This window comes from Schistocerca serialis, chromosome 6 (assembly GCF_023864345.2).
Source record: "Schistocerca serialis cubense isolate TAMUIC-IGC-003099 chromosome 6, iqSchSeri2.2, whole genome shotgun sequence".
Classification (NCBI taxonomy): domain Eukaryota; kingdom Metazoa; phylum Arthropoda; class Insecta; order Orthoptera; family Acrididae; genus Schistocerca; species Schistocerca serialis.
Window position 1 is genome coordinate 682105944 of NC_064643.1, and position 26140 is coordinate 682132083.

Sequence of the window (26140 nt, forward strand, 5' to 3'; positions counted from 1 at the left end):
ATACAAATACTTTCAGAAACGACTTCCTGACACTTAAGTCTATACTCGATGTTAACAGATTTCTTTTCTTCAGAAATGCATTTCACTATTTTGCCCCAAAAACTACCGATCACTGTAGAATGTCCTCGTTCTTTCGAAACTTTCATCGGGGTAAAGAAAAAGCGAGAATTTAAAATTCAAAGAAATAAACTATCTATGCTACACAATTTCTTTAAGTTTTATGGACAAACTTGCATGGTTTGAGCACCTCCCTAGCTCTCAAATCAGCGTCTGTACATTAACTGTCATGCAAGGGTGTATTACAGACTTCAGACACATGAAATAACATTACAGAATACAGCCTTTGAATCCATTGGCTCATATGTCGGAAAAGAACACCATTATTTTACATTCGGTAACAGCATGCTATAATTCAGTGGGGTAATGTTTTTTTGTACACTATGGAAGGTCCCGTTTTACCAATGCAATTGCCATTGCCAGTCTACATTTTATATCCTCTCTACTTCGACCATCATCAATTATTTTGCTCCCCAAATAGCAAAACTCCTTTACTACTTTAAGTGTCTCATTTCCTAATCTAATTCCCTCAGCATCACCCGACTTAATTCGACTACATTCCATTATCCTCGTTTTGCTTTTGTTGATGTTCATCTTATATCCTCATTTCGGGACACTATCGATTCCGTTCAACTGCTCTTCCAAGTCCTTTGCTGTCTCTGACAGAATTACAATGTCATCGGCGAACCTCAAAGTTTTTATTTCTTCCCCATGGATTTTAATACCTACTCCAAATTTTTCTTTTGTTTCCTTCACTGCTTGCTCAATATACAGATTGAATAACATTGGGGAGAGAATACAACCCTGTCTCACTCCCTTCCCAACCACTGCTTCCCTTTCATGTCCCTCGACTCTTATAACTGCCATCTGGTTTCTGTACAAATTGTAAATAGCATTTTGCTCCCTGTATTTTACCCCTGCCACCTTTAGAATTTGAAAGAGAGTATTCCAGTCAACATTGTCAAAAGCTTTCTCTAAGTCTACAAATGCTAGAAACGTAGGTTTGCCTTTCCTTAATCTAGCTACTAAGATAAGTCGTAGGGTCAGTATTGCCTCACGTGTTCCAATATTTCTACGGAATCCAGACTGATCTTCCCCGAGGTCGACTTCTACCAGTTTTTCCATTTGTCTGTAAAGAATTTGTGTTAGTATTTTGCATCCGTGATTTATTAAACTGATGGTTTGATAATTTTCACGTCTGTCAGCACCTTCTCTCTTTGGGATTGGAATTACTATATTCTTCTTGAAGTCTGAGGGTATTTCACCTGTCTCATACATCTTGCTCACCAGATGGTAGAGTTTTGTCAGGACTGGCTCTCCCAAGGCCGTCAGTAGTTCTAATGGAATGTTGTCTACTCCCGGGGCCTTGTTTCGACTCAGGTCTTTAAGTGCTCTGTCAAACTCTTCACGCAGTATCGTATCTCCCATTTCATCTTCATCTACATCCTCTTCCATTTCCATAATATTGTCCTCAATTACGTCACTCTTGTATAGACCCTCTATATACTCCTTCCACCTTTCTGCTTTCCCTACTTTGCTTAGAACTGGGTTTTCATCTGAGCTCTTGATATCCATATAAGTGGTTCTCTTTTCTCCAAAGGTCTCTTTAATTTTTCTGTAGGCAGTATCTATCTTACCCCTAGTGAGATAAGCCTCTACATCTTTACATTTGTCCTCTAGTCACCCCTGGTTAGCCATTTTGCACTTCCTGTCAATCTCATTTTTGAGATGTTTGTATTCCTTTTTGCCCGCTTCACTTACTGCGTTTTTGTATTTTCTCCTTTCATCAATTAAATTCAGTATCTCTTCTGTTACCCAAGGGTTTCTACTAGCCCTCGTCTTTTTACCTACTTGATCCTCTGCTGCCTTCACTATTTCATTCCTCAAAGCTACCCATTCTTCTTCTACTGTATTTCTTTCCCCCATTCCTGTCAATTGTTCCCTTATGCTCTCCCTGAAACTATGTACAACCTCTGGTTTAGTCAGTTTATCCAGGTCCCATCTCCTTAAATTCCCACCTTTTTGCAGTTTCTTCAGTTTTAATCTACAGTTCATAACCAATAGGTTGTGGTCAGAGTCCACATCTGCCCCTGGAAATGTCTTACAATTTAAAACCTGGTTCCTAAATCTCTGTCTTACCGTTATATAATCTATATGAAACCTGTCAGTATCTCCAGGCTTCTTCCATGTATACAACCTTCTTTTATGATTCTTGAACCAAGTGTTAGCTGTGATTAAGTTGTCCTCTGTGAAAAATTCTACCAAATGGCTTCCTCTTTCATTTCTTAGCCCCAATCCATATTCACCTACTTCATTTCCTTCTCTCCCTTTTCCTACACTCGAATTCCAGTCACCCATGACTATTAAATTTTCGTCTCCCTTCACTATCTGAATAATTTTTTTTATTTCATCATACATTTCTTCAATTTCATCATTATCTGCAGAGCTAGTTGGCAAATAAACACGTACTACTGTGGTAGGCGTGGGCTTCGTGTCTATCTTGGCCACAATAATGCGTTCACTGTGCTGTTTGTTGTAGCTTACCCACACTCCTCTATTTTGTTATTCATTATTAAACCGACTCCTGCATTACCCCTATTTGATTTTGTATTTATAACCCTGTATTCGCCTGACCAAAAATCTTGTTCCTCCTGCCAATGAACTTCACTAATTCCTACTATATCTAACTTTTCCATGCTCCGATCCATAGAACACCAGTTTCATTTCTCCTCATAACGACGTCCTCCTGAGTAGTCCCCGCCCGGAGATCCAAAAGGGGGCTATTTTACCTCCGGAATATTTTACCCAAGAGGACGCCATCATCATTTAACCATACAATAAAGCTGCATGCCCTTGGGAAAAATTATGGCTGTAGTTTCCTCTTGCTTTTAGCCATTCGCAGTACCAGCACAGCAAGGTCATTTTGGTTAATGTTACAAGGCCAGATCAGTCAATCATCCAGACTGTTGCCCCTGCAACTACTGAAAAGGCTGCTGCTCCTCTTCAGGAACCACACGTTTGTCTGGCCTCTCAAGAGATACCCCTCCATTGTGGTTGCACCTACGGTACGGCTACCTGTATCGCTGAGGCACGCAAGCCTCCCCACCAACGGCAAGATCAAAAAAAAAAAAATAAATAAATAAATAAAAAAATAAAAAAAAAATAAATTAATTAATTCAGAAGTGAAATTGTGCAGTTGTGTGTGGTATTCTAATGTAATGTCATAGATGTTTGATTTTAATGGCCAAGTCTAATATTGCTCAGCCTAATTGAAGAGTTTACATTACAGTTCAAGCTATAATTAATAATGTGAAAAGCAGTAACAGAAAAACTAGAACTTAACTGCCTTGTAAATAGGCAAAGACGGTTGCAAATGTAGTAAACAGATTCTGTCCATGATTATTTCTTTTCAGCAGTCAGATGTCATCTTTCGGATGATTAAAGAAATGTTTGCAATTGTGATAATTAATTTAGATTTCTCCTCTTAAATAAACTTACAGGCCAAAGTTACATGTATGAGGAACATTCACCGATTCAAGTTTGGCAGACCAAAAAATTGCTTAGTTTTCTTCCATGGTTCCCTAACGAAGGCAAACTTTAGCCTAAGGCAAATACTGTGGTATGATAAAGATTATTGCGATGCTGTTTACAATGCAGCTCACATCAGCAACATTGTCTTGAACAGAGAGAAACTGGAATAAATTAATGCTCACAAGTGCACATTTGTTATCAGCAGTATGTGATAAAAACACAGTACGAGATATAAGTGTTTATCAAATAAAAGTGAGACGAGTCTAACAGTTGCCAATTCTAATAGCTGTCTGCTAAATTGAAGAAATTATAAGGTGAGTGTTTTATACAAGTACGGTTTTTAAATGAGGCCACTGCAGTTGGACTTCTTATCATACAAACTAAGTACATCATGTACTAGCAAGTCATAGTATCACTGTGACAGTTGCACTCATAGTCAGAATTACAAAAAAATGCAGTGATGATTAATGATGTTGGATAACTCACAGAGATTTGTCTGTTTATAGATGATGGTTTGGTCATCCCCAGTATCAGTCTAGAGTTGCGTTGTGATCTGCTCCGAGCTGCCGAAGAAAGAGGACTGACAGCAGAACGACAGATAGAGCTCATGGGCCGTGCAGCTACTGAAATGGCTCTGCAACTTTTAGGTGGTGGGCACAGGTGCGGATCATCAGTATGTCAAAATTTTCTAATTTCTGTGTAAATTTCCTTCTTTTATAATTGTGGTTAAAATGTGCAGCTTGAGAGGAATTCTTGTATGGTGAGCCATTACACGGGTTGATTAAAAAGAATGGACTCCCTGAAGGTGAAGATACGTTGTGACACATTGTTCATAAAGTTTTATGGGCGTTTATTTTCTGATAAAAATGCTGCTGTTCGCATCATCTCCACACTGCAGAAGAGACTATGTTCTACTGCATTGGCATGTAGATGTTGGATGATTTCCAAGTAAATTTATGTGCTTTGGCTGTGGATAATTGAAGGGTTTGGTGGAAGAAAGTACTGATCTCCAGTTTAATAAGGGTTAGTCTGATCATCTTGTTGTTTTTGAAAGCACCCAAAGGGTTCCACTTGTACCCTCATAACATGCCGTCCACTGCAGTGCCTGACAGAAAAAAAAAAAAAGAAGGGAGCACTCAGAAGGGTAGGAGGAAATGAAATGAAACTTAACAGGTTGGAAGACATGTTATGTTTCAAGGATCACACTACTGAATAAAATTTACATAGAGCTTGGCGTTATTAGCCCATGTATCAGTCTGACATTGCACTATCTACATCATAGTTGCATGCATTAAACTGCTTAGGAAGGGTGGCATAAAGCTGTTGCATCCCCTCTTGAGGCAAGTTGGCCCACCCATGTTCTATCAGGGACAGATCTGAGGATCTTGCTTGCCACAGGAATACGTCAACATCACACAGGCAGTTGATAGGTACACTTGTCACATGGACGATCATTGTCCTGTTGAAAAATGCCATTGACATTCTGTCTCTTGAGAGGTAGTGTGAGGACACAGGGTATCTGTGATGTACTTTTGTACCAACATAGTTCTCCCCATCACTGCCAGCCATCACCAGGAGTAACACTGCTGTGCCTCTCCCAAACATTGCAAAGATGGAACTTCTCCCCAGGTTCTCACCATACTCGCTGACGACGGTCATCTGAGTTACTTCTGAACCCAATGCAACTCCATACATCTGTAGTTTATGCTTCCCAGTCACAGCCCCAGTCCGAACGCAGCTGTGTTGTTTATGTGCATGGAATGATAATTCTCTTGTCCAGCTGCTGATCATCTCTGAGCAGTGGTGCAGCATGTCACAGACTGTTGCAGTGAGTAAATTACTTCTTTTCATATGGCATGCACAGGTGTGAAGAGTTTATTATGTGTTTGGTGCACAGTATGGCAATTCACCCTAGTGGTGGCCAGTCATGGTTGACCAGAACCTTGAAGACGAGTACTCCTGACCTCATTTATCTTGTGGTCATCCGTTGGTGGTGCAATGCATCCAACATTGGGCCACTGTCACATATGAGTGCCCTCAGTTCTCGGTATTGCATTACTTGACTAACCAATGAGGCCCCTTTCAAACTCTGTCTGGTTCTGATAACGCTGTCTTGCATGAGTACATGATATGTCTCCCTCACAGTGATCACTCTACATCTGACACTGTTCACACCCCCTTATATATCCTACAAGGCCTGGTAACAAAACTAAACACTAACAGTGCTAATGCTCTCCAGTGGCCATTGTATGTATCTACATTACTAAGCAGCGAAACCTGAATCTGGTATCAGTTGCAGGTGGCCTACCTAATAGTTTCAAAGGGCAACATATTTCATTTAATTATTCATTGAATTTAAATATTTAAAATGCTGCCATAATCTGCACATTAAGGGGTAGAATTTGATATTGAAACTTCCAACACAATAAGAAAAGTATTACTGTTAGAAACTGTGTGTTTGTCTTGAGCCAACATAACTGACAGCACACAAATACACAGGCATCATTCATCCAGTATCTGAAAATTAGAATACTGAACTACTTGAAATAAACATTAAACATAATTTTAAACATTTACAAAACTTTTTGTCACTGTCACCAATCACAAAATGACAAAAGGAAATAAGTTTATTGCTTACAACATTTTTGCTGTTCATTCGGCAGAAATCATCAGCAGACGTGACATTTTAATATATTATTCTTTTACTTTAGTCACAATACACTTTGCAGACAGTATGTACAGATATATCACTGAATGCGCTTGCAAAAAATATCATTATATGATACACAGGAGATAAAAGTAATCGGACAGTTGAAGCTGTTATATACACAAGTATTGGATTATTAAAGAATTGTGAGTTTACTGGTCCCAGAGAATTGCAGCTCCAATGTGTACTACTGTACAGTGTAACTAAATTCTCTTTACAGATGTTGAGGACTGTAGTTTGGGCCAAGATGATTAAGTTCAGCATAAGAACTTATGTCTGGAAACATACTATTTTCCCTCTATGTGCAAAATACCACATCACACAGTCAAATCTTCCACATTTTCGGCACCACTGACAAAGGTATTGCGTGTTTCATCTGTCAATCACGTGGTGTCCTATGCCCACTACTGGTTTGTGTATATGCCATGGGATATATATAAAAAAAAATAATGTGTAGGTTCTATGTTCAAACCGAGTAGGAAGAAGAAAATGCTGGACTGTGCTTTCCTGTATAAATGTGCAGTTTTGTTTTCTTTCTCGCAGTAGGTTTTAACTAAGACAGCTTAAATTGATTGGGTAAATCAGTTGGGATCATTGGTGTATGGGATGTGAGGAGGACTTCTCTAGCTGCTGTATCTTTGAGCATAGCAGCTTCAGTAACATTATTTTGCACAGTTTCACTCTACAAATGGGTAGCATTACAAAGTTGTGGACAGATCAGATTGTTTTGTGTGTGTGTGTGTGTGTGTGTGTGTGTGTGTGTGTGTGTGTGTGTGTTTTATTCGACACACTTTCACAGCACAGCCCTTCCTTTCTTGCATTCAGTATTAACAGAAAAACTATATATTGTTAAAAAAATAAAGCTTGTGCCAGTCCAAATGTTTATTAGAGTATCATAAAAATTAAGAACTTACCAGATTTCCTTTCATTCATATTCTGTGTGATTTATTACACTTTGAAGTTCTATACCTTCAGTACTGTGCAAAATTTCAGTAAGGAACCAAAATTTGCATACTGACAATTCCTAGAGATACACAGATTAGGGCGTGTAACCAATTCTCATACATATTTAGCAACTGCGGAGCATATCTGGGTTCGCTAGTCATGTACATAACCACTGATAGTATGCATGTGCATAAGTTATGTTGACATTGGACTAGGTCTTATGGGTGCTTCACCTTTTTGTGTGTGTGTGTGTGTGTGTGTGTGTGTTTGTGTTTATTTGTGTGTCCATCAACATACCAACACTTTAGTTTGGTAAGTTACATCATCTTTGTTTTTAGATATTTTTTCCTACGCGGAATGCTTCCCTCTATTTTTTTATATATATACTGCTTTATCTTACTGTGTTTACACTCTTATCTTTGAATTTAACCTATCATTTAACATGCAGTAACACTAAATACATACTCTTGAGTTAACACTTTCTTCTTCTGGCCCCTTCAATTTGCACAGAGATTGTAGATTTGGTACTGTTGTCCTGACCACAGGGATTGATACTACTCAAAGTTTGCACCAGTTTGGGGTCTTGTGCACCCAAGTAAACAATGCACATTGTAGCACTTCCATTGCCAGTGACAAACTGTGGTATCCTCACATTTATACGAGTCTTAGTCTTGTAGATTTACTCACTCACAATGTCAGCAGATTGGGCTGAGGTTCACATTGCTCAAAATGAAGTGAGTGTGCAGCATGTGTGAGTTTCGCTTTAGATAAATCTAGAAAACTCCCAATGATTTTCTTCTTATCCAACCTGTTTATCAGTTCATGGAAAAAAGCTGCTACTGCTAACCTGTATTTGTACAATGCAGAAATATTGTAAGTAATGATGATAATACTTCATAAACTCACTAACTGCCACAGTTACATGATTTGTTTAATTACTTCCCAGTGCCATGGAAAGCATTTATAACATGAAATTAGAATTACTGATTAATATTTTTCAAGTTAATATTCAATGAAATTATTTTTGATTTCTGTTGGTTGTCCATAAATTATTTGATGTGTTGTTGACTCAATATTTCCAGCAATATGATCCTGCTTCCACAACAGCTTTCAAGGTTTAACCTTTTTTGTAACATGAGTTATTACGTAGGACATTACAGGCAATTTGTTGCATTTTTCCACGTTTTAGTAGCAGTCTTGTCCCATGTTCTGAAACAGAATGCTGTACACTATCAAGATCTACACAGTATTACTTCAAAAACATCAGACATGATTCACTACCTCCTGCGTAGACAGCAACTCCAGAAGAAAGATTCCGTTTGGTCTAAAATTATTGTGTCAGGCAGCTCGCAAGGCATTGAAGTAAATGAAATTCACCTGCAATTATGTATGTCAGCTGTTGCTCCCTTTTTATATGTTAGTGGTATTGCATTAATTTTTAAAATATCAGGAGAGGTCCTTTGGCCATTTGAACTGTTTACTAAACATGTCACTGGTATTATTAATTAATTTCTATGTTCTTTGTGTAATGCAGCCACTAGACATTCTATTTTTAGTTTTGATGTTATTTTCATTACCACATATTGTGTTACATTTCTTAGAAAACATGAATTACCTATTTTAATTGAGTTTATTGTTAGTTTTGATTCAAAAACTTCTTCTTAGCATGTCTAACTAAAATGTTCTATGAAGGATTCACATACTGTCTTTGAGTTGCTCATCAGCATTCAGTGTTCTCCTAATGCTATATTACAACAACGGGCATATTCATTTTCACTTCCATTGTTTATTATGTTTCAGGCTATTTTACTAGTGATAATGAATACCCTTATGTGCTTTTAGTCTTCAGGAATCCTCTGTGTGATTTTCTATTGCTTTTGTACTTCATTAGGCATTGTTGCAAGTTTGTATCCTGGAACAACACATTCATGCCCTTCATATTTTCCTTCAACTAGTGAATTCTTTGGGGAATTTTTAAGATCTTTTGAATAATCTGATTTCATCACTGATTTTACCCCTTGCACATGCCCCATTAAAACTGTGGTTTAATATCTGTTATAAATCTCTTTATCATAATCTAACAATGAAAATAATCAGTTATTGGTAACATAATATAATATAAATGAATAGATACTATCCATTATCATAATCTGATGTGTACAACTGCTACCATTTTGTGCGTGGAAGGTCCTCCTCAAGATTATAATGGTCGATTTTTTAAAAAAGTGATTAAATCGCTATGTAGAACTGTTTGGCAGTCTGTTTATCTCGTGGATAGAGCATCATCACTCGAGGGAGAGTTTTCAGTAGTTCTCATCACTAATTCTGCCCTATTTGAATTTGTAACACCGTGGTCAGTGCAAGTCCATAAGTAAGGTGTCCTGACATTTATATGCTTATGATTATAGTACCGTAACATGTCAGAATACCTAAGGTAATTTACATTAGAGCTTAAAGAGTGGATGTTCGCCCCTCACAAGGATAGGACATGACTTGGAACATTCAGATTGGAGTAAGGCTTGGTTGGTTTGTCATTTACCTAAATGATGTTATCCTGTAGCAGTAGTAAAATGGACTGGCCAGCCAGTCCCCAGAAAAAAGGTTTCAAAGTTTTACATGCACTTTGTAGACTAGTCTAATGTTCCCTTGAACTTGTGTAAAAATAGCTCATTGGCAGTATGCTTACTTTTTAATCTGCTGATCCGGGTTTAATCCCAGCTTCCACCAAAAAATTTTTTATCCAGTTATAATTCGAAGGAATTTTAAATAAAATGAATAACCAAAACTATTGTAAATGAATTCTTCATTTGTATGGCCATGTTGTCTGTAGTTGCTTTCCAATTCTTCCACATACCCAAACCATTAACACAAAATAAACAGTTGCTCAGTGACAAATATTGGAAACCAGACTCTATATAAAATAATTGATGAAATTACATGAAAAAGAAAAGAGCATGTTTCATCCTTCACCATCTCCGACTCTCACACCCAATCCCCCACTCCCAGTTTCATTTCACTTCTTGCTCCTCACCTTCTTCTTCAACTCACACTCCATCACATTAGTACATACTTATGTCCACTCATCATGGCTTCTCCCTCCCCCACCCAAAAAAAACCTCCATCACTATTCCTTCAATACTCTCCCACAGTATATAAATATATGGCAGCATAATTAAATAGAATTACACAAGTACAATAAACTAAAAAAATAAAAAGTGTAGATCAGAAACAATCTAATGACAATGGCAACAGTACAAAACACAAACCACAATACATACTTAACTAACAGAAGGCAGTGGTGTACAAAAAAGTGTGCTGAGTAAAAAAAAAATAAAAATGCATAGTTCTGCAGAGCAACTAACAATTAGACAATAACTATCAGTATCTAAAGAAGAAAAACATCAATGATGTGCTAGCAACAGCATTTCCCAATGTAGGTGAGAAATCAAGCAGAACTCACTGTAAGTAAAAATCAGTATATTGTTAATGAACTGTTTTTCAACCTTGAAACAAATCAAACTGTAAATAACATAATAACAGATCATTGATGATGCTTTACCTCAATAATGTGGAACATGTCTGGTGAAAAAAAAACACACATTTTTTGTAGTTGCAAACAGTATCGTAAATGAAATCATTAATGATTTTATTTTGTATCTGATGCAGCTATTTATTAAAACTAATGAAATGACTTAATATGTATTGTATTTTAAAATAGATAAGTAACAGTAAATCCATTTTTAGAGAAGTAGATTTAGTACAGTACTATTTCCATTAAAAAGTCATTAGTGTTTTTTTTAACTATTATTATACGTGAACAGGTGCGAGTTGTTCATTCGAACTTTTTTAACATGTTTCTTCTGTGGAAGAGTTTAACTGTTGATAGGCAGATGTTTCAGAGCATCCAAGGCACTACAGGAGCTATTCAAATAATAGTACAAACAGGCTTTCCATATTCTACATTTAACTGGTTGTATTGAATAAACTCGAATACACATGCCAGTTATTTCTGAAATATTGCCAAGGTTGGAATGTTTATATTGTTAAAGATTGTTGAAGTGAATATGTCAGTTAATAAGGAAACTACGAGGAGATGTGGGAGATAAAATTACTAAACACTCATTATACAGTGAAAAGCTGAGTTACTGTTGAGAGATGCGGTTGTTCATTACATAGGCTTGCTGAGTGGTGGTGATCTGATTGCACCAGAATCTTCAACTTTGATTTCTTGTGAAGCGATGTTGATAGTTGAGTACTATGGACTTACTGACTGAAAAAATATTTGTTACTGAGAAAGAACTCATCCACAACAATGAAAACTGTGCGATCTGAAGTTTTCCCGGCGTATTTCCAATTTGAACAGTTCTCGGGTATCTGACCAGGTTGCGTCGTAATTTCTCCACAATATTTCAGCAGACCTACACGCTGCCATCTTCAGGTGGTTCCTGACGAATGCTGTGCTGTTCCTCTCGGTGCCCTATATATACTAGCCGTTACCCCGTCCACCGTTCCTCTCCTGGTGTCTTTGGTGCGGCTGGCACGGCGGCTACTGGAGGTGGTGGGGGAAGCAGCGGCTGGGTCTGAACTGGGGTCTGCAGTCTCCCTGCTGCCGCCGTCAGGGGCGGTCCTCGCCGTCGGGGGCGGTCCTCGATCTCTGGGACCGCATCTTTCTCTCCAGGCTGAGTGCAGGGTTCCAAGCCCGACTAAGTTGAAGGCTGCTGTCTTTGTTAATTAGATCATCCTGTATTCGGATTTTGATGGCCTCTTTATTAACGCAGTCCCAAAAGTAGGAGGATCGACATAGTATTTTTGTTTTTTCATAGTCCATAGTATGACCAGTCTTTATACAATGGTCAGCCACGGCTGATTTAGTGGCCTGGTGTAATTCTGTATGTCGCTTGTGTTCGCGGCACCTCGCACCTCTATTCTACAGTGTGCACTGTCTCCCCAATGTATGACTTTCCGCACTGACAGGGAATTTGATAAACGCCTGGTTTTCGAAGGCCTAGGTCATGTTTCACTGAACCCAGTAGTCAAGGTTTTTGCAGGGGGTCGGAATACTCATGTCACATTGTGTTTCCCCAGGATTCTACAGATTTTTCTGGAGGTGTTTCCGACAAACGGAATGCACGCCAATGACTTGTGTTCTTCAGTTTCTTCTTCTTGTTTTCTTGGCACAATCTGTCTGAGTGCGTGTCACACTGCAGTGAACCCCATAATGCCCCATTTACAGAGTGGGAGCTCCTCAGCGTCCTTGCGCATTGCCCCGACACAGCTTTTGGGCCAGATTGGATCCACAGTTAGATGATCAAACATCTCTTATCCGACTACAAGCGACATCTCCTCATCATCTTCAACCGGATCTGGTGCAATGGCGTCTTTCCATCGCAATGGCAGGAGAGCAGTGCTCAAACCTGGTATAAACCCGCTTGATGTGGATAGCTATCGGCCCATCAGCCTCACCAACGTTTTTTTGTAAGTTTTTAGAATGTATGTAAGTCAGCGATTGTGTTGGGTCCTGGAGTCACGTGGCCTACTGGCTCCATGTCAGGGCGGATTCAGCCGGGGTTGCTCTACCAATGATGATCTAGCATAATCTCAGTACACACAAAAACTGTGTGTCCTTAAATAGACTAGGAATGTGTGGAAGACCTCCATGCAGGCCTCTTGCAAGGACTCTGTGGATCTCTGCCGGCTCCGCATTGGACATACGTGGCTAAAACATGGGTACCTCCTACCTCGCGAGGATCCACCTCAGTGTCACTGTGGCTCACATATGACTGTCGTCCACATCTTGCTGGACTGCCCACTGCGACGGACTTTTAACCTTCCCAGCACCCTACCTTCAGTGTTGGGGTGACAATGCCGTAACAGCAGATTTAATTTTACATTTTATTCGTGAGGGGGGTGGGGTTTATCGTACCATCTAAGGGTGGGCATTTAGCCTTCTCTCTGAGGTCACCACCCACCCTCCATTTTAACTCTGTCGCACTTTCTTTGCATTTGTTTGTCATGGTGGTCGTCTTTTCCCTACATGTGTTCATCTCGCCTTGTCTTTTTGGGGTGGACATTTTAATCTGTTGCAGAGTGGCTGGCTCACCTTCTTTTATTATTGTGATCACCCGGCCCAGACCATCTGCTCTATGGTTTTAATACCTTCTTCTACTTTTCCTTGTGGTGTATGTTTTCCCCATTTTTTGTTCATTCCATTCATTTTCTTTTTAGGTGTGGTGTTGGGTTTTTGTGTTCCTTGAGCCTTGCTTGTGTGAGGAGAAAGGGACTGATGACCCTGTAGTTTAGTCCCTTTATACCCCAAACAAACCAACCAACCAACCGTTGCATTATATGTAAAATAAAATCATTAATGATTTCAATTGCAGTGGTTTTGCTTATACATTTTATTTAAAAATCCTTCCAACTATAACTTAAAAAACTTATGACAGGAGCCAGGATTTATCCTGGATCAGCAGGTTAAAAATTGTAAGTTCAAGAGAACATTAAACTAGTATATAAAGTGGGTGTAAAACTTCAAAACCTTTTTCCTGGGAGTTGGCTAGCCAGTGCATTTTACCAATGCTACATGACAAATTTCTCAAGTCGTGCCCTCTCCTTGTCAGATGTATACTTAATTATTAAATCATTTACTACAAATTTAGCTGAATTACAGGCTTCAGAAGTTGTACTGTAAACACAGTTTCTAGCTGTAAATTTCAGCGATCTCGTCCTGTGTTTGGAAACAGTGTTAACAGTAGTGTTGTTCTTAATTAAAACAAACAAATAATAGCTCAATTAGAGTAAATGTAGCATATTGTGTGGAAACACTGCCAAATAAAAATATAAAGTAAATCAGCAGTAAGTGAAACTGAAAATCTGTGACCTCACAATATATCTGTGGTCCCAACAAACATAATTTGTACAGAACATTCTCACTATAAATCTGAAAATAACACAAATTGGACATTTGTGATGAGCTAAAGAAATTTTAAAATGTAAAATCAATTGCTGATCACATAGATATATAATGCAGTTTCGGGGAAATGAGCCCTCAAAACCATGTACTACCACCGAAATATGGAGAGAAGACAAATATAGAACAGTACTGTCAATAATGTATAAATTCACAACTTGAAAACTTTTGAAAATTTTCAAATTGATTATTTGCCAACTAGCTCCACAGATAGCAAAGAGATTGAGATTGAAGAAATGTATGAGGAGATAAAATAAATTATTCAGATGAATAAGGGAGACAAAAAATTTAATAGCAATTGGGGACTGGAATTAGATATTAGGAAAAGTAAGAGAAGAAAAAATAGTAATTGAGGATAGACTGGGGGAAAGGAATAAAAGAGGAAACCACCGGGTAGAATTTTGCACAGAGCATAATTTAATCATTGCTAACACTTAGTTTAAGAATAACAAAAGAAAGTTGTACATGTGGAAGAGACCTGGAGATACCAGAAGATCTCAGATAGATTATATAATAGTATGACAGAGATTTCAGAACCAGATTTTAAATTGTAAGACATTTTCAGTGGCAGATGTTGTCTCTGATGACAATTTATTGCTAATGAACTGTAGGTTAAAGCTGAAGAAATTGCACAGAGGTAGGAAGTTAAGGAGATGGGATTTGGATAAGTTGAGAGAACCAGAAGTTGTTCAGAGTTTCAAAGGGAGCAATAGGCAACAGTTGTCAAGAACAGGAGAAAGGAATACAGATGATGATGATTGAATAGCTTTGAGAGATGAAACAGGTAAGGCAGCAGAGAATCAAACACATATAAGGCTTAGTAGAAATCCTTTGATAACACATGAGATATTGAATTTAATTGTTGAAAGGAGAAAATATAAAAATACGATAAACGAACAGGTGAAAGGGAATACAAACATTTAAAAAAATGAAATTGACAGGAATTGTAAAATGGGCAATCAGGAATGGCTAGAGGACAAATGTAAGGATTCAGAAGCATATTTCTCTAGGGGAAAGATAGATACTGCGTACAGGAAAATTAGAGGCCTATGGAGATAAGAGAAGCAGAGGTGTGAGTATCAAGAGCGATAATGGAAAACCAGTACTAAGCAAAAAAGAGGAAGCTGAAATGTGGAGGGAGTATACATTCCATCAGGACTGCTGACAGTTTTGTGAAACTCTTCCGTCTGGTGTGCAAGATGTATGAGACAGGTGAAATAGCTTCAGACTCCAAGAAGAATATAATAATTTTAATTCCAAAGGAAGCTGGTGATGGCAGGTGTGAATATTACTGAACTATCAGTTTAATAAGTCATGGTTGCAAAATACTAACATGAATTCTTTACATAAGAATGGAAAAACTGGTACAAGCTGACCTTGGGGAAGAGCAGTTTAGATTCCTCAGAAATTTAGGAACATGTGAGGCAATAGTGACCCTGTGTCTCAGACTATAGGCTAAGGAAAGGCAAACCTATGTTTATAGCATTTGTAAACTTAGAGAAAGTTCTAACAGTGTTGACTTAAGTACTCTCTCTGAAATTCTGAAGGTAGTGGGGTAAAATACAAGAAGCAAAAGGCTATTTACAACTTGTACAGGAACCAGACTGCAGTTACGATAATCAAAGCAAATGAAAAGGAAGCAGTGTTTGAGAGGAGAGTGGGACAGGCTTGTAGCTTATCCCCAATGTTATTGAGTCTGTAGGTTTAGCAAGCAGTAAAGGAAATCAAAGAAAATTTCAGAGTAAAACTTTGATTTTTTGCCAATGACATAATTCTCTCAGAAGCAGCAAAGGACTTGGAAGAACAGTTGAAAGGAATGGACAGAGTGTTGAAAGGACGATATAAAATGAACATCAACAAAAGCAAAACAATGATAATGGAATTGGATGCTGAGAGAATTAGATTAGGAAAAGAGACACACAAAGCTGAAGATGTGTTCTGCAATTTGGACAGCAAAATAACTGATAGTGACTGAAGTAAAGATGATATAAATTGTATACTTGCAATGGTGAGAAAAGTGTTTCTGAAGAAGAGAAATTTGTTAACATCAAATATAGATTAAAATCTTAGAAAGTCTTTTCTGAAGGTATTTGTCTCGAGTGTAGCCATGAAATATGGACGATAAACAGTTTAGACAAGACAGTAATAGAAGCTTTTGAAATGTGGTGCTATGGAACAGTGCTGCAGATTAGTTGGATCAATTGGGTGACTAATGAGGAAGCACTCAGTAGAAATTGGGAGAAAAGTACTTTGTGGCACAACCTGACTAGAAGAAGGGTTCAGTTGGTAGGACACATTCTGAGGCATCAAGGGATTACCAATTTAGTACTGGAAAGCTTTTTGGAGGGGGGGGGGGAATTGTATCGAGGAGGGAGACAGAGATGAATACAGTAAGCAGATTGAAAAGGACGTAGGTTTCAGTAGTTACTTGGAGATAATGAGGCTTTCACAGTACAGTGTAGCACAGAGAGCTGCATCAAACCAATCTTTGGACTGAACAACACCACCACCACCACAACAACAACAACAACAATAATACCAGGTGGTTATAATTGAAGCTCAGCTACTCACAGAGGTCCAGTGTGGGCTGGAATATGGCAGTGGAACTTGGTAGATATTTTTAATGCAGTAATGCTGGAAAAAAACTAGTTGCCTTTTTAACCACCAGGTACAAATTAGGCACTGTGAATGCAAGAAAGATGTATAGAGATGTTTCCATCTATGATTGGTTAGGAATGGGACGTGGGCAGGAAAGGTCAAACAAGTGAGAAGGGCATAATGTTGATTATAACATTAACCACCACTTACACAGTTAGTTCAGTATGAGCATCAGAGGTGATGAGATCAGTGCCTCCTCAGATTTGCACCTGGTGGCCAAAATTGAAAAAAATTTTTATCGAGTGCACATCAGTTCTGCATTAACATATTAGCATATCTACCAAGTTTCACTGCCATACTATAAGTACAGCCCACTGTGGACCTCTGTGAGTAGCTGCACTTTAATTATAACCACCCGGCTTATCATATCACACACAAATCTTTATGCAACAGATAAGTGACAACACAGAAAAGATACAAGCAGCATGTTAAGTTTTCATGTAAAATTCCCATTTCCACCCCACAAGGAATAACTGCAAGTTGATTAATAATAAACCAGTTTTTGCCCGTGGGAAATGTTACAAGACATCTTCTGCACTGCCCCTTCAAAAATAGTGAACTTAATTAATACTCTCACATCAACTGAAAAGCAGTGACCATGCTTACTTCAGTTACATGATTTAGTGTTTGTTAAATTTTATTTTGTATGTTATAATGTAGTTAGAGTTTGTTTATTTTCATTGTTAACTTGAATACTACAGGTCATTTTTGTTTCCGTTAATACATGTAGCTGATTACTTAATCGTATTCATTCTTTTACTAGGCTCAACCCTCACAATGTTCACCAGTGGCCAACTGTAGTAGCGTTATGTGGCCCACATCGTCAGGGTGCATATGCTATAAGTTGTGCTCGGCAGTTGGCTAGCCATGGTGTGAAAACAGTTGTGTTTCTACTGGATCAACTCAATATGGTGCCAGAAGTTAGAACTGAACTTCAGCTTTATAAGTTTACAGGAAACACCATCCTTACAAATACTGAAGGTTTGTTTGCCAAATGGATACTTTAAACTTCTGTTCAGAACATTTTCGAGAGATAAAAGGGCTGACCAGTACTTGTCTTCAAAAGGCATGGCGAGCAGTATTTTCAATAAAAATGCTTAAAATAGAAAAAAAAGTTCCTCCTGGTTTTCAAGAACGTGCATCCCTTTTCTCTGGGAGGAAAGCCAGATTGTATGAGGAAACTGGGAAATGGGGAGGTAGATTTCAGGTCTTTCACTCTTTCCAGCCCCTCCAGAGTCATCACTTCCTCCCTGAAGACACAAGAAATAATTAAAAAACTAGACAGACTGTTTTTTTCTGTTTAGAGCATTTCTGTTGGCAGTACTCTGTTGTATCTCCTGAAGTTAAATGCTGACCAGCCTTTTTATAACTATAATTTCAACAGCTTCTTGAATTTTTTTTCCATTTTATGTGGTTATTCTTAAAATATTTATCACAATTGCAAACTGCTGTGTTTGTGGGCATATAGTGGTCATAATTTTCTGTGGAAGTTTTGCAAAAGACCTGACCAGTGTTAAAAATATCATTAACAGATAATTTGCAAAATCGAAAGGACAAACAGAAAATGTGCACTCATCCCCTCCCCCCCTTTCTCCACTTCCCCCCTCCCCTTTCCCCCCCCCCCCCCCCCCATACACACACACAGAGAGAAAGAGAGAGAGAGAGCACAAAAAAGTAAAATGTAACCTTAAAGTAAATAAATAGACATAAGTTTTAAGGGAGAGGGTAAGGAGTCATTCCAATCCCGGGAGCGGAAAGACTTACCTTAGGGGGAAAAAAGGACAGGTATACACTCGCGCGCACACACACACATATCCATCCGCACATACACAGACACAAGCAGACCATCTGCTTGTGTCTGTGTGTGTGTGTGTGTGTGTGTGTGTGTGTGTGTGTGTGTGTGTGCGCGCGCGCGAGTGTATACCTGTCCTTTTTTCCCCCTAAGGTAAGTCTTTCCGCTCCTGGGATTGGAATGACTCCTTACCCTCTCCCTTAAAACCCACATCCTTTCGTCTTTCCCTCTCCTTCCCTCTTTCCTGACGAAGCAACCGTTTGTTGCAAAAGCTTGAATTTTGTGTGTGTGTTTGTGTTTGTTTGTGTGTTTATCGACCTGCCAGCGCTTTTGTTTGGTAAGTCTCATCATCTTTGCTTTTAGATATATTTTTCCCACTTGGAATGTTTCCCTCTATTAAATAGATATAAGGGTTGTCATGAACAGCACATGTTGTTGTTGTTGTTGTTGTTGTTGTGGTCTTCAGTCCTGAGACTGGTTTGATGCAGCTCTCCATGCTACTCTATCCTGTGCAAGTTTTTTCATCTCCCAGTACCTACTGCAACCTACATCCTTCTGAATCTGCTTAGTGTATTCATCTCTTGGTCTCCCTCTACGATTTTTACCCTCCACGCTGCCCTCCAATACTAAATTGGTGATCCCTTGATGCCTCAGAACATGTCCTACCAACCGATCCCTTCTTCTGGTCAAGTTGTGCCACAAACTTCTCTTCTCCCCAATCCTATTCAATACTTCCTCATTAGTTATGTGATCTACCCACCTAATCTTCAGCATTCTTCTGTAGCACCACATTTCGAAAGCTTCTATTCTCTTCTTGTCCAAACTATTTATCGTCCATGTTTCACTTCCATACATGGCTACACTCCATACGAATACTTTCAGAAATGACTTCCTGACACTTAAATCAATACTCGATGTTAACAAATTTCTCTTCTTCAGAAACGCTTTCCTTGCCATTGCCAGCCTACATTTTATATCCTCTCTACTTCGACCATCATCAGTTATTTTGCTCCCCAAATAGCAAAATTCCTTTACTACTTTAAGTGCCTCATTTCCTAATCTAATTCCCTCAGCATCACCCGACTTAGACTACTTTCCATTATCCTTGTTTTGCTTTAGTTGATGTTCATCTTATATCCTCCTTTCAAGACACTGTCCATTCCATTCAACTGCTCTTCCAAGTCCTTTGCTGTCTCTTACAGAATTACAATGTCATCGGCGAACCTCAAAGTTTTTATTTCTTCTCCATGAATTTTAATACCTACTCCTAATTTTTCTTTTGTTTCCTTTACGGCTTGCTCAATATACAGATTGAACAACATCGGGGAGAGGCTACAACCCTGTCTTACTCCCTTCCCAACCACTGCTTCCCTTTCATGTCCCTCGACTCTTATAACTGCTATCTGGTTTCTGTACAAATTGTAAATAGCCTTTCGCTCCCTGTATTTTACCCCTGCCACCTTTAGAATTTGAAAGAGAGTATTCCAGTTAACATTGTCAAAAGCTTTCTCTAAGTCTACAAATGCTAGAAACGTAGGTTTGCCTTTCCTTAATCTTTCTTCTAAGATAAGTCGTAAGGTCAGTATTGCCTCACGTGTTCCAGTGTTTCTACGGAATCCAAACTGATCTTCCCCGAGGTTGGCTTCTACTAGTTTTTCCATTCGTCTGTAAAGAATTCGTGTTAGTATTTTGCAGCTGTGACTTATTAAGCTGATAGTTCGGTAATTTTCACATCTGTCAACACCTGCTTTCTTTGGGATTGGAATTATTATATTCTTCTTGAAGTCTGAGGGTATTTCGCCTGTTTCATACATCTTGCTCACCAGATGGTAGAGTTTTGTCAGGACTGGCTCTCCCACGGCCGTCAGTAGTTCCAATGGAATATTGTCTACTCCGGGGGCCTTGTTTCGACTCAGGTCTTTCAGTGCTCTGTCAAACTCTTCACGCAGTATCATATCTCCCATTTCATCTTCATCTACATCCTCTTCCATTTCCATAATATTGTCCTCAAGTACATCGCCCTTGTATAGACCCTCTATATACTCCTTCCACCTTTCTGCTTTCCCTTCTTTGCTTAGAACTGGGTTTCCATCTGAGCTCTTGATATTCATACAAGTCGTTCTCTTATCTCCAAAGGTCTCTTTAATTTTCCTGTAGGTGGTATCTATCTTACCCCTAGTGAGATAGGCCTCTACATCCTTACATTTGTCCTCTAGCCATCCCTGCTTAGCCATTTTGCACTTCCTGTCGATCTCATTTTTGAGACGTTTGTATTCCTTTTTGCCTGTTTCACTTACTGCATTTTTATATTTTCTCCTTTCATCAATTAAATTCAGTATTTCTTCTGTTACCCAAGGATTTCTACTAGCCCTCGTCTTTTTACCTACTTGATCCTCTGCTGCCTTCACTACTTCATCCCTCAAAGCTACCCATTCTTCTTCTACTGTATTTATTTCCCCCATTCCTGTCAATTGCTCCCTTATGCTCTCCCTGAATCTCTGTACAACCTCTGGTTCTTTTAGTTTATCCAGGTCCCATCTCCTTAAATTCCCACCTTTTTGCAGTTTCTTCAGTTTTAATCTACAGGTCATAACCAATAGATTGTGGTCAGAGTCCACATCTGCCCCTGGAAATGTCTTACAATTTAAAACCTGGTTCCTAAATCTCTGTCTTACCATTATATAATCTATCTGATACCTTTTAGTATCTCCAGGGTTCTTCCATGTATACAACCTTCTTTCATGATTCTTAAACCAAGTGTTAGTTATGATTATGTTGTGCTCTGTGCAAAATTCTACAAGGCGGCTTCCTCTTTCATTTCTGTCCCCCAATCCATATTCACCTACTATGTTTCCTTCTCTCCCTTTTCCTACACTCGAATTCCAGTCACCCATGACTATTAAATTTTCGTCTCCCTTCACAATCTGAATAATTTCTTTTATTTCATCATACATTTCTTCAATTTCTTCGTCATCTGCAGAGCTAGTTGGCATATAAACTTGTACTACTGTAGTAGGTGTGGGCTTCGTATCTATCTTGGCCACAATAATGCGTTCACTATGCTGTTTGTAGTAGCTTACCCGCATTCCCATTTTCCTATTCATTATTAAACCTACTCCTGCATTACCCCTATTTGATTTTGTGTTTATAACCCTGTAGTCACCTGACCAGAAGTCTTGTTCCTCCTGCCACCGAACTTCACTAATCCCCACTATATCAAACTTCAACCTATCCATTTCCCTTTTTAAATTTTCTAACCTACCTGCCCGATTAAGGGATCTGACATTCCATGCTCCGATCCGTAGAACGCCAGTTTTCTTTCTCCTGATAACGACATCCTCTTGAGTAGTCCCCGCCCGGAGATCCGAATGGGGGACTATTTTACCTCCGGAATATTTTACCCAAGAGGACGCCATCATCATTTAATCATACAGTAAAGCTGCATGCCCTCGGGAAAAATTACGGCTGTAGTTTCCCCTTGCTTTCAGCCGTTCGCAGTACCAGCACAGCAAGGCCGTTTTGGTTATTGTTACAAGGCCAGATCGGTCAATCATCCAGACTGTTGCCCTTGCAACTACTGAAAAGGCTGCTGCCCCTCTTCAGGAACCACACGTTTGTCTGGCCTCTCAACAGATACCCCTCCGTTGTGGTTGCACCTACGGTACGGCTATCTGTATCGCTGAGGCACGCAAGCCTCCCCACCAACGGCAAGGTCCATGGTTCATGGGGGGGGGAACAGCACATACACAGTTTTAAATTTTGATTTTTACTTGCAACTTACATGCTATACTGTCATGTCATAACCACAGTCACTCACACAAGTGATGTTTGTATAAGTAGCAGCACTGTCTGTCCAGGAGCTCAGTTATTTTCTGGCTGGAAGTTGATGTCTGTAATCATGCCTTCAGTGCTAAGTGTTGTACTTCATTGGTGACCCTGCTTTTGGATTTAAGAGTTTGGTGGGGACACAGGGTACTTCAAACCATGTACATCACCATGGCTTCACTTTGGCAGTGAATACAAGCAGTACATCATTCCCAAGATCCATATATTCAGGTTACCATTGGATTCCGAGGCAGCAGTGCGTCAGCTGCACCACCAGCCATTCATTAGTATTTTCTGGACATGATGAACAAGACCCAAGGAAATGGCTGCAAAGATTCACCAGAGTCTCCAAATGTGGCAAATGAGATAGCATTTGTACTTACTTCTACGTAGTTGGCACAGCCCAACAGTGGTACCAGCACAACGAAAATCAGCTCAATAGCTGGGATAAATTCCAGACTGAGCTGGAATCAGTCAGCAGCAAGTCCACTTAGAGAAAGAACAGTTGCAGAAGGGGCCTATTGTCATTGGGAAACAACACACTCTGACATACAGGATGTTTTGGCCCTATTCAACATTGTGAATCTGATAGGACAGAAGCCAATAGAAACTCAAATTTGATGAAATGGGTCGCAGAAGATGATGTACTAAGCTTTTCTTGTAAAGCAGGTAACAACAGTAGAATAATTTCTTAAGTTGTGCCAGCATTTCGAAGAAATGCAACAGAAAAAAAGTCAGATGAAAGAGATATGAGTGATTCCTGACTGTGATCCTATGGCAGTTGTGGAAGGCCTGTGTGATCTTGCCTGTCTCATATGCCAGATATTAAGAAAAGAGATACAGCTGTGTATTGTGGCCAGAAATGTCAGACTGAGTACACAAGAGATAGTGGCCATGAATTTGACCCCATACATCAGGAGTTTATAGGTAATGTTAAAGAAGAGGTCTGTTGATCTTCAGCACCAACCTGTGCCACCAGTTGAACACGCTGCGAAGAATGGACTCTGCTAATTGAGACTTAAGCCACAGTCGTCAGATGACAATCCAGCATATGACCAACAAAGCTACAGCAAACTCTTTGGCAAGTTCATTGCCTCACAGAGCAACAGACTAAAACTGTTTAATACTTAATTAACTGCTCGTCAGTAGTTGATGATGATGTTATGTACTGCCACTACACGATTGCCTACGCGTGCTGTGCTACTGTTTTCATACACATGAACACCTCTGATGTATGGCAGAGTACACACACACACACACACACACACACACACACACACACACACACACACACCTCTTTACGTGAAAATGGCAAGTAGAGAAACAGAATAAGAATGGCTTATAAATCGACAACTATCTGAAAGATGAACTGTTTCTCTGGATTCTCTGAAAAATGTTGTTTGAGTACATTAAATATGTCTTTTACAGTGTGAAGCTAAGAGTGTGTAAATGCATGCAGCTTACATAGAACAGTAACTGATGTATAAATTGACTTGACAAATTGAAATTTATGGCGCTACTTCTACATAAAATTTAAAACTTAAAAAGACAGTAACATAAGATTTATTAAGAAACTTCCACTATATGCTATGGCATTGTATTGTTTTAATTTTATTCTCATGAAGAGTAAGTAATCGAAACTATTGAATATGAATGTTCTTAGAGAAATGAACAACTCCATAATTACATTGTCAATATTTTATCTGTAGTTCAATGTGGTATTCAACAGTTAAGCTCTTACACTTTCACAGTCAATTTAAATAGCATGGTAACAACTTTTAACCATGAGAAAATTTAAGGCTGACAGGAAAATAATACATACAGAATCTCAAGTTGTACTTTTTATTTATTGATTCAGTTTTTACTGTTCATTGTATTTTGTAAATGATGATGTAGGAGTATGTTAAGAGATTAAATTTACTGAGAAGCAAAACAAAGTTTAACAACAGAACTGAATCGCTAGAATGTTTTCTTCTCTCACCTGGATGCTGCACAGTTGCAGACAATTTCTGGTGTCATTGTGTTGTAGATGTTAGATGATTTTCGGGAACAGAATTAGATGGCGAGTGCTGTCTTGTTAATGAAAAATTAATTTGAGAAAAACACTAAACGATCCATTGCTGCTCCAGTTTATCTGTCTGCGGTGTAGAACTCGTTGTTGAATTTTAAAAATATTTTTAAGAGGCTGTGGGACTGGAATGTGCCTGGCTGAAATGCTGAAACAGTATTTTATAGCTTAACAGTAGACTTAATTAACAATATAATTGTGTAGCATATTGTCATTTTAACAATACCAGAGAAGGAAAGTAGCTACTCAGCATATAGCGGAGATGCTGAGTCGCGATAGGCACAGTAAAAAGATTCACACAATTCACAGCTCTCTGAGACTGCAGATATGTGTGTGTGTGTGTGTGTGTGTGTGTGTGTGTGTGTGTGTGTGTGTGTGTTTGTGTGAAAACGCGCGCTTTACATCCATTACGTACAGTTTACTCCATGTGAAATAATATAACAACTTCATGTGATACTGTGGTATTTTAATGTGAATTAAATATATATAAATAAAAGAAATTAGGTGTGTGTAAATAATTCATCGTTAAAGAAATAATAGCATGTAACCAGCAAAATATGAATTTTACAGAAGAGAGAAAAAACTGCCTAGATTGTGTGATAAGTTTCATAGGGACACTAAATTTGTGTTGTAGCATTACAATCAGATTTTGGATCAGACCAGAAACTGAAACAAAGAAAATACCCTTTGGAAAGCGTAATATGGGAGGTACGCGGAATTTTCTCAGTATTTATGACTCTGTGTGTGTGTGTGTGTGTGTGTGTGTGTGTGTGTGTGTGTGTGTGTGTGTGTGTGTGTGTGTGTGTGTGGGCGCGCGCGCGCGCGCGCTCGCTTCTACTGCTGACAAAGGCCTTAATGGCTGAAAGCTTTAATTGTGTGAATCTTTTTAGTGTGCCTCTTGCGACTCAGCATCTCCGCTATATGGTGAGTAGTAACTTTCCTTCTCTGGTATTGTTACATTCCATCCTGGAGTTTCCATTTTTTATATTGTCATTTTATTAATATTTCATTTTCAAATAGCGTGCTTTGGTACTCCAACTTATCCAACAACTAAACAGTCTGTTTGCAGTCCATATTCTCCGAACATGAATGATAACGTACAGGCTCTCCTAGTAACACAGTCCATAGCACTGACATATTTCATAGTCTATCCTAAACCAAAATGATGATGATAACTCTTCAGTACAATGCCTTGTCAAATTTATCTGGCACTTGTTTCATGATGTAACCATTTATAGTGTTGTTCTTCCTAATGTATTTTTAGTTTTGACTGCCCATTCTTTTCTGCACCTATTTCTTGACGACTCTCCCGTCTTGAAAATCTTGCTTCTTGCTTTCTTCTTTGTTCCAGTTTTTCCCTCTTCTGACTCTTCCTCTTTGTACAAATGTGGAATTGTATCTCTTCTCGAAAATTTTTGTTCTACTGCAACTGTGTCAGTGCAATAGTTTTCTGTAAACTTATATGTTTCGCCCATATTCAAATGCTTCTTAAGGCATCCTCTCTCTCTCTCTCTCAGTGCAATACTTCACTTCTCCTCTTTAAATTTTCTGACTTCCACCACAATGAAAACTGCTTCTCTTTCCAAAAAA

General features: G+C 38.8%; 1 protein-coding gene across 3 annotated transcripts in view; it reads left to right on the forward strand.

The window, feature by feature from the left end:
- LOC126484276 (enhancer of mRNA-decapping protein 3) overlaps nt 1-26140 on the forward strand; it is a 92534-nt gene that overhangs the window by 54255 nt on the left and 12139 nt on the right. For all 3 annotated transcript variants that reach the window (XM_050107701.1, XM_050107700.1, XM_050107702.1), the window contains 2 exons: nt 4095-4248; nt 17629-17846. In XM_050107701.1, the coding sequence (XP_049963658.1) occupies nt 4095-4248; nt 17629-17846 (372 nt within the window). The remainder of the gene's footprint in view (nt 1-4094; nt 4249-17628; nt 17847-26140) is intronic.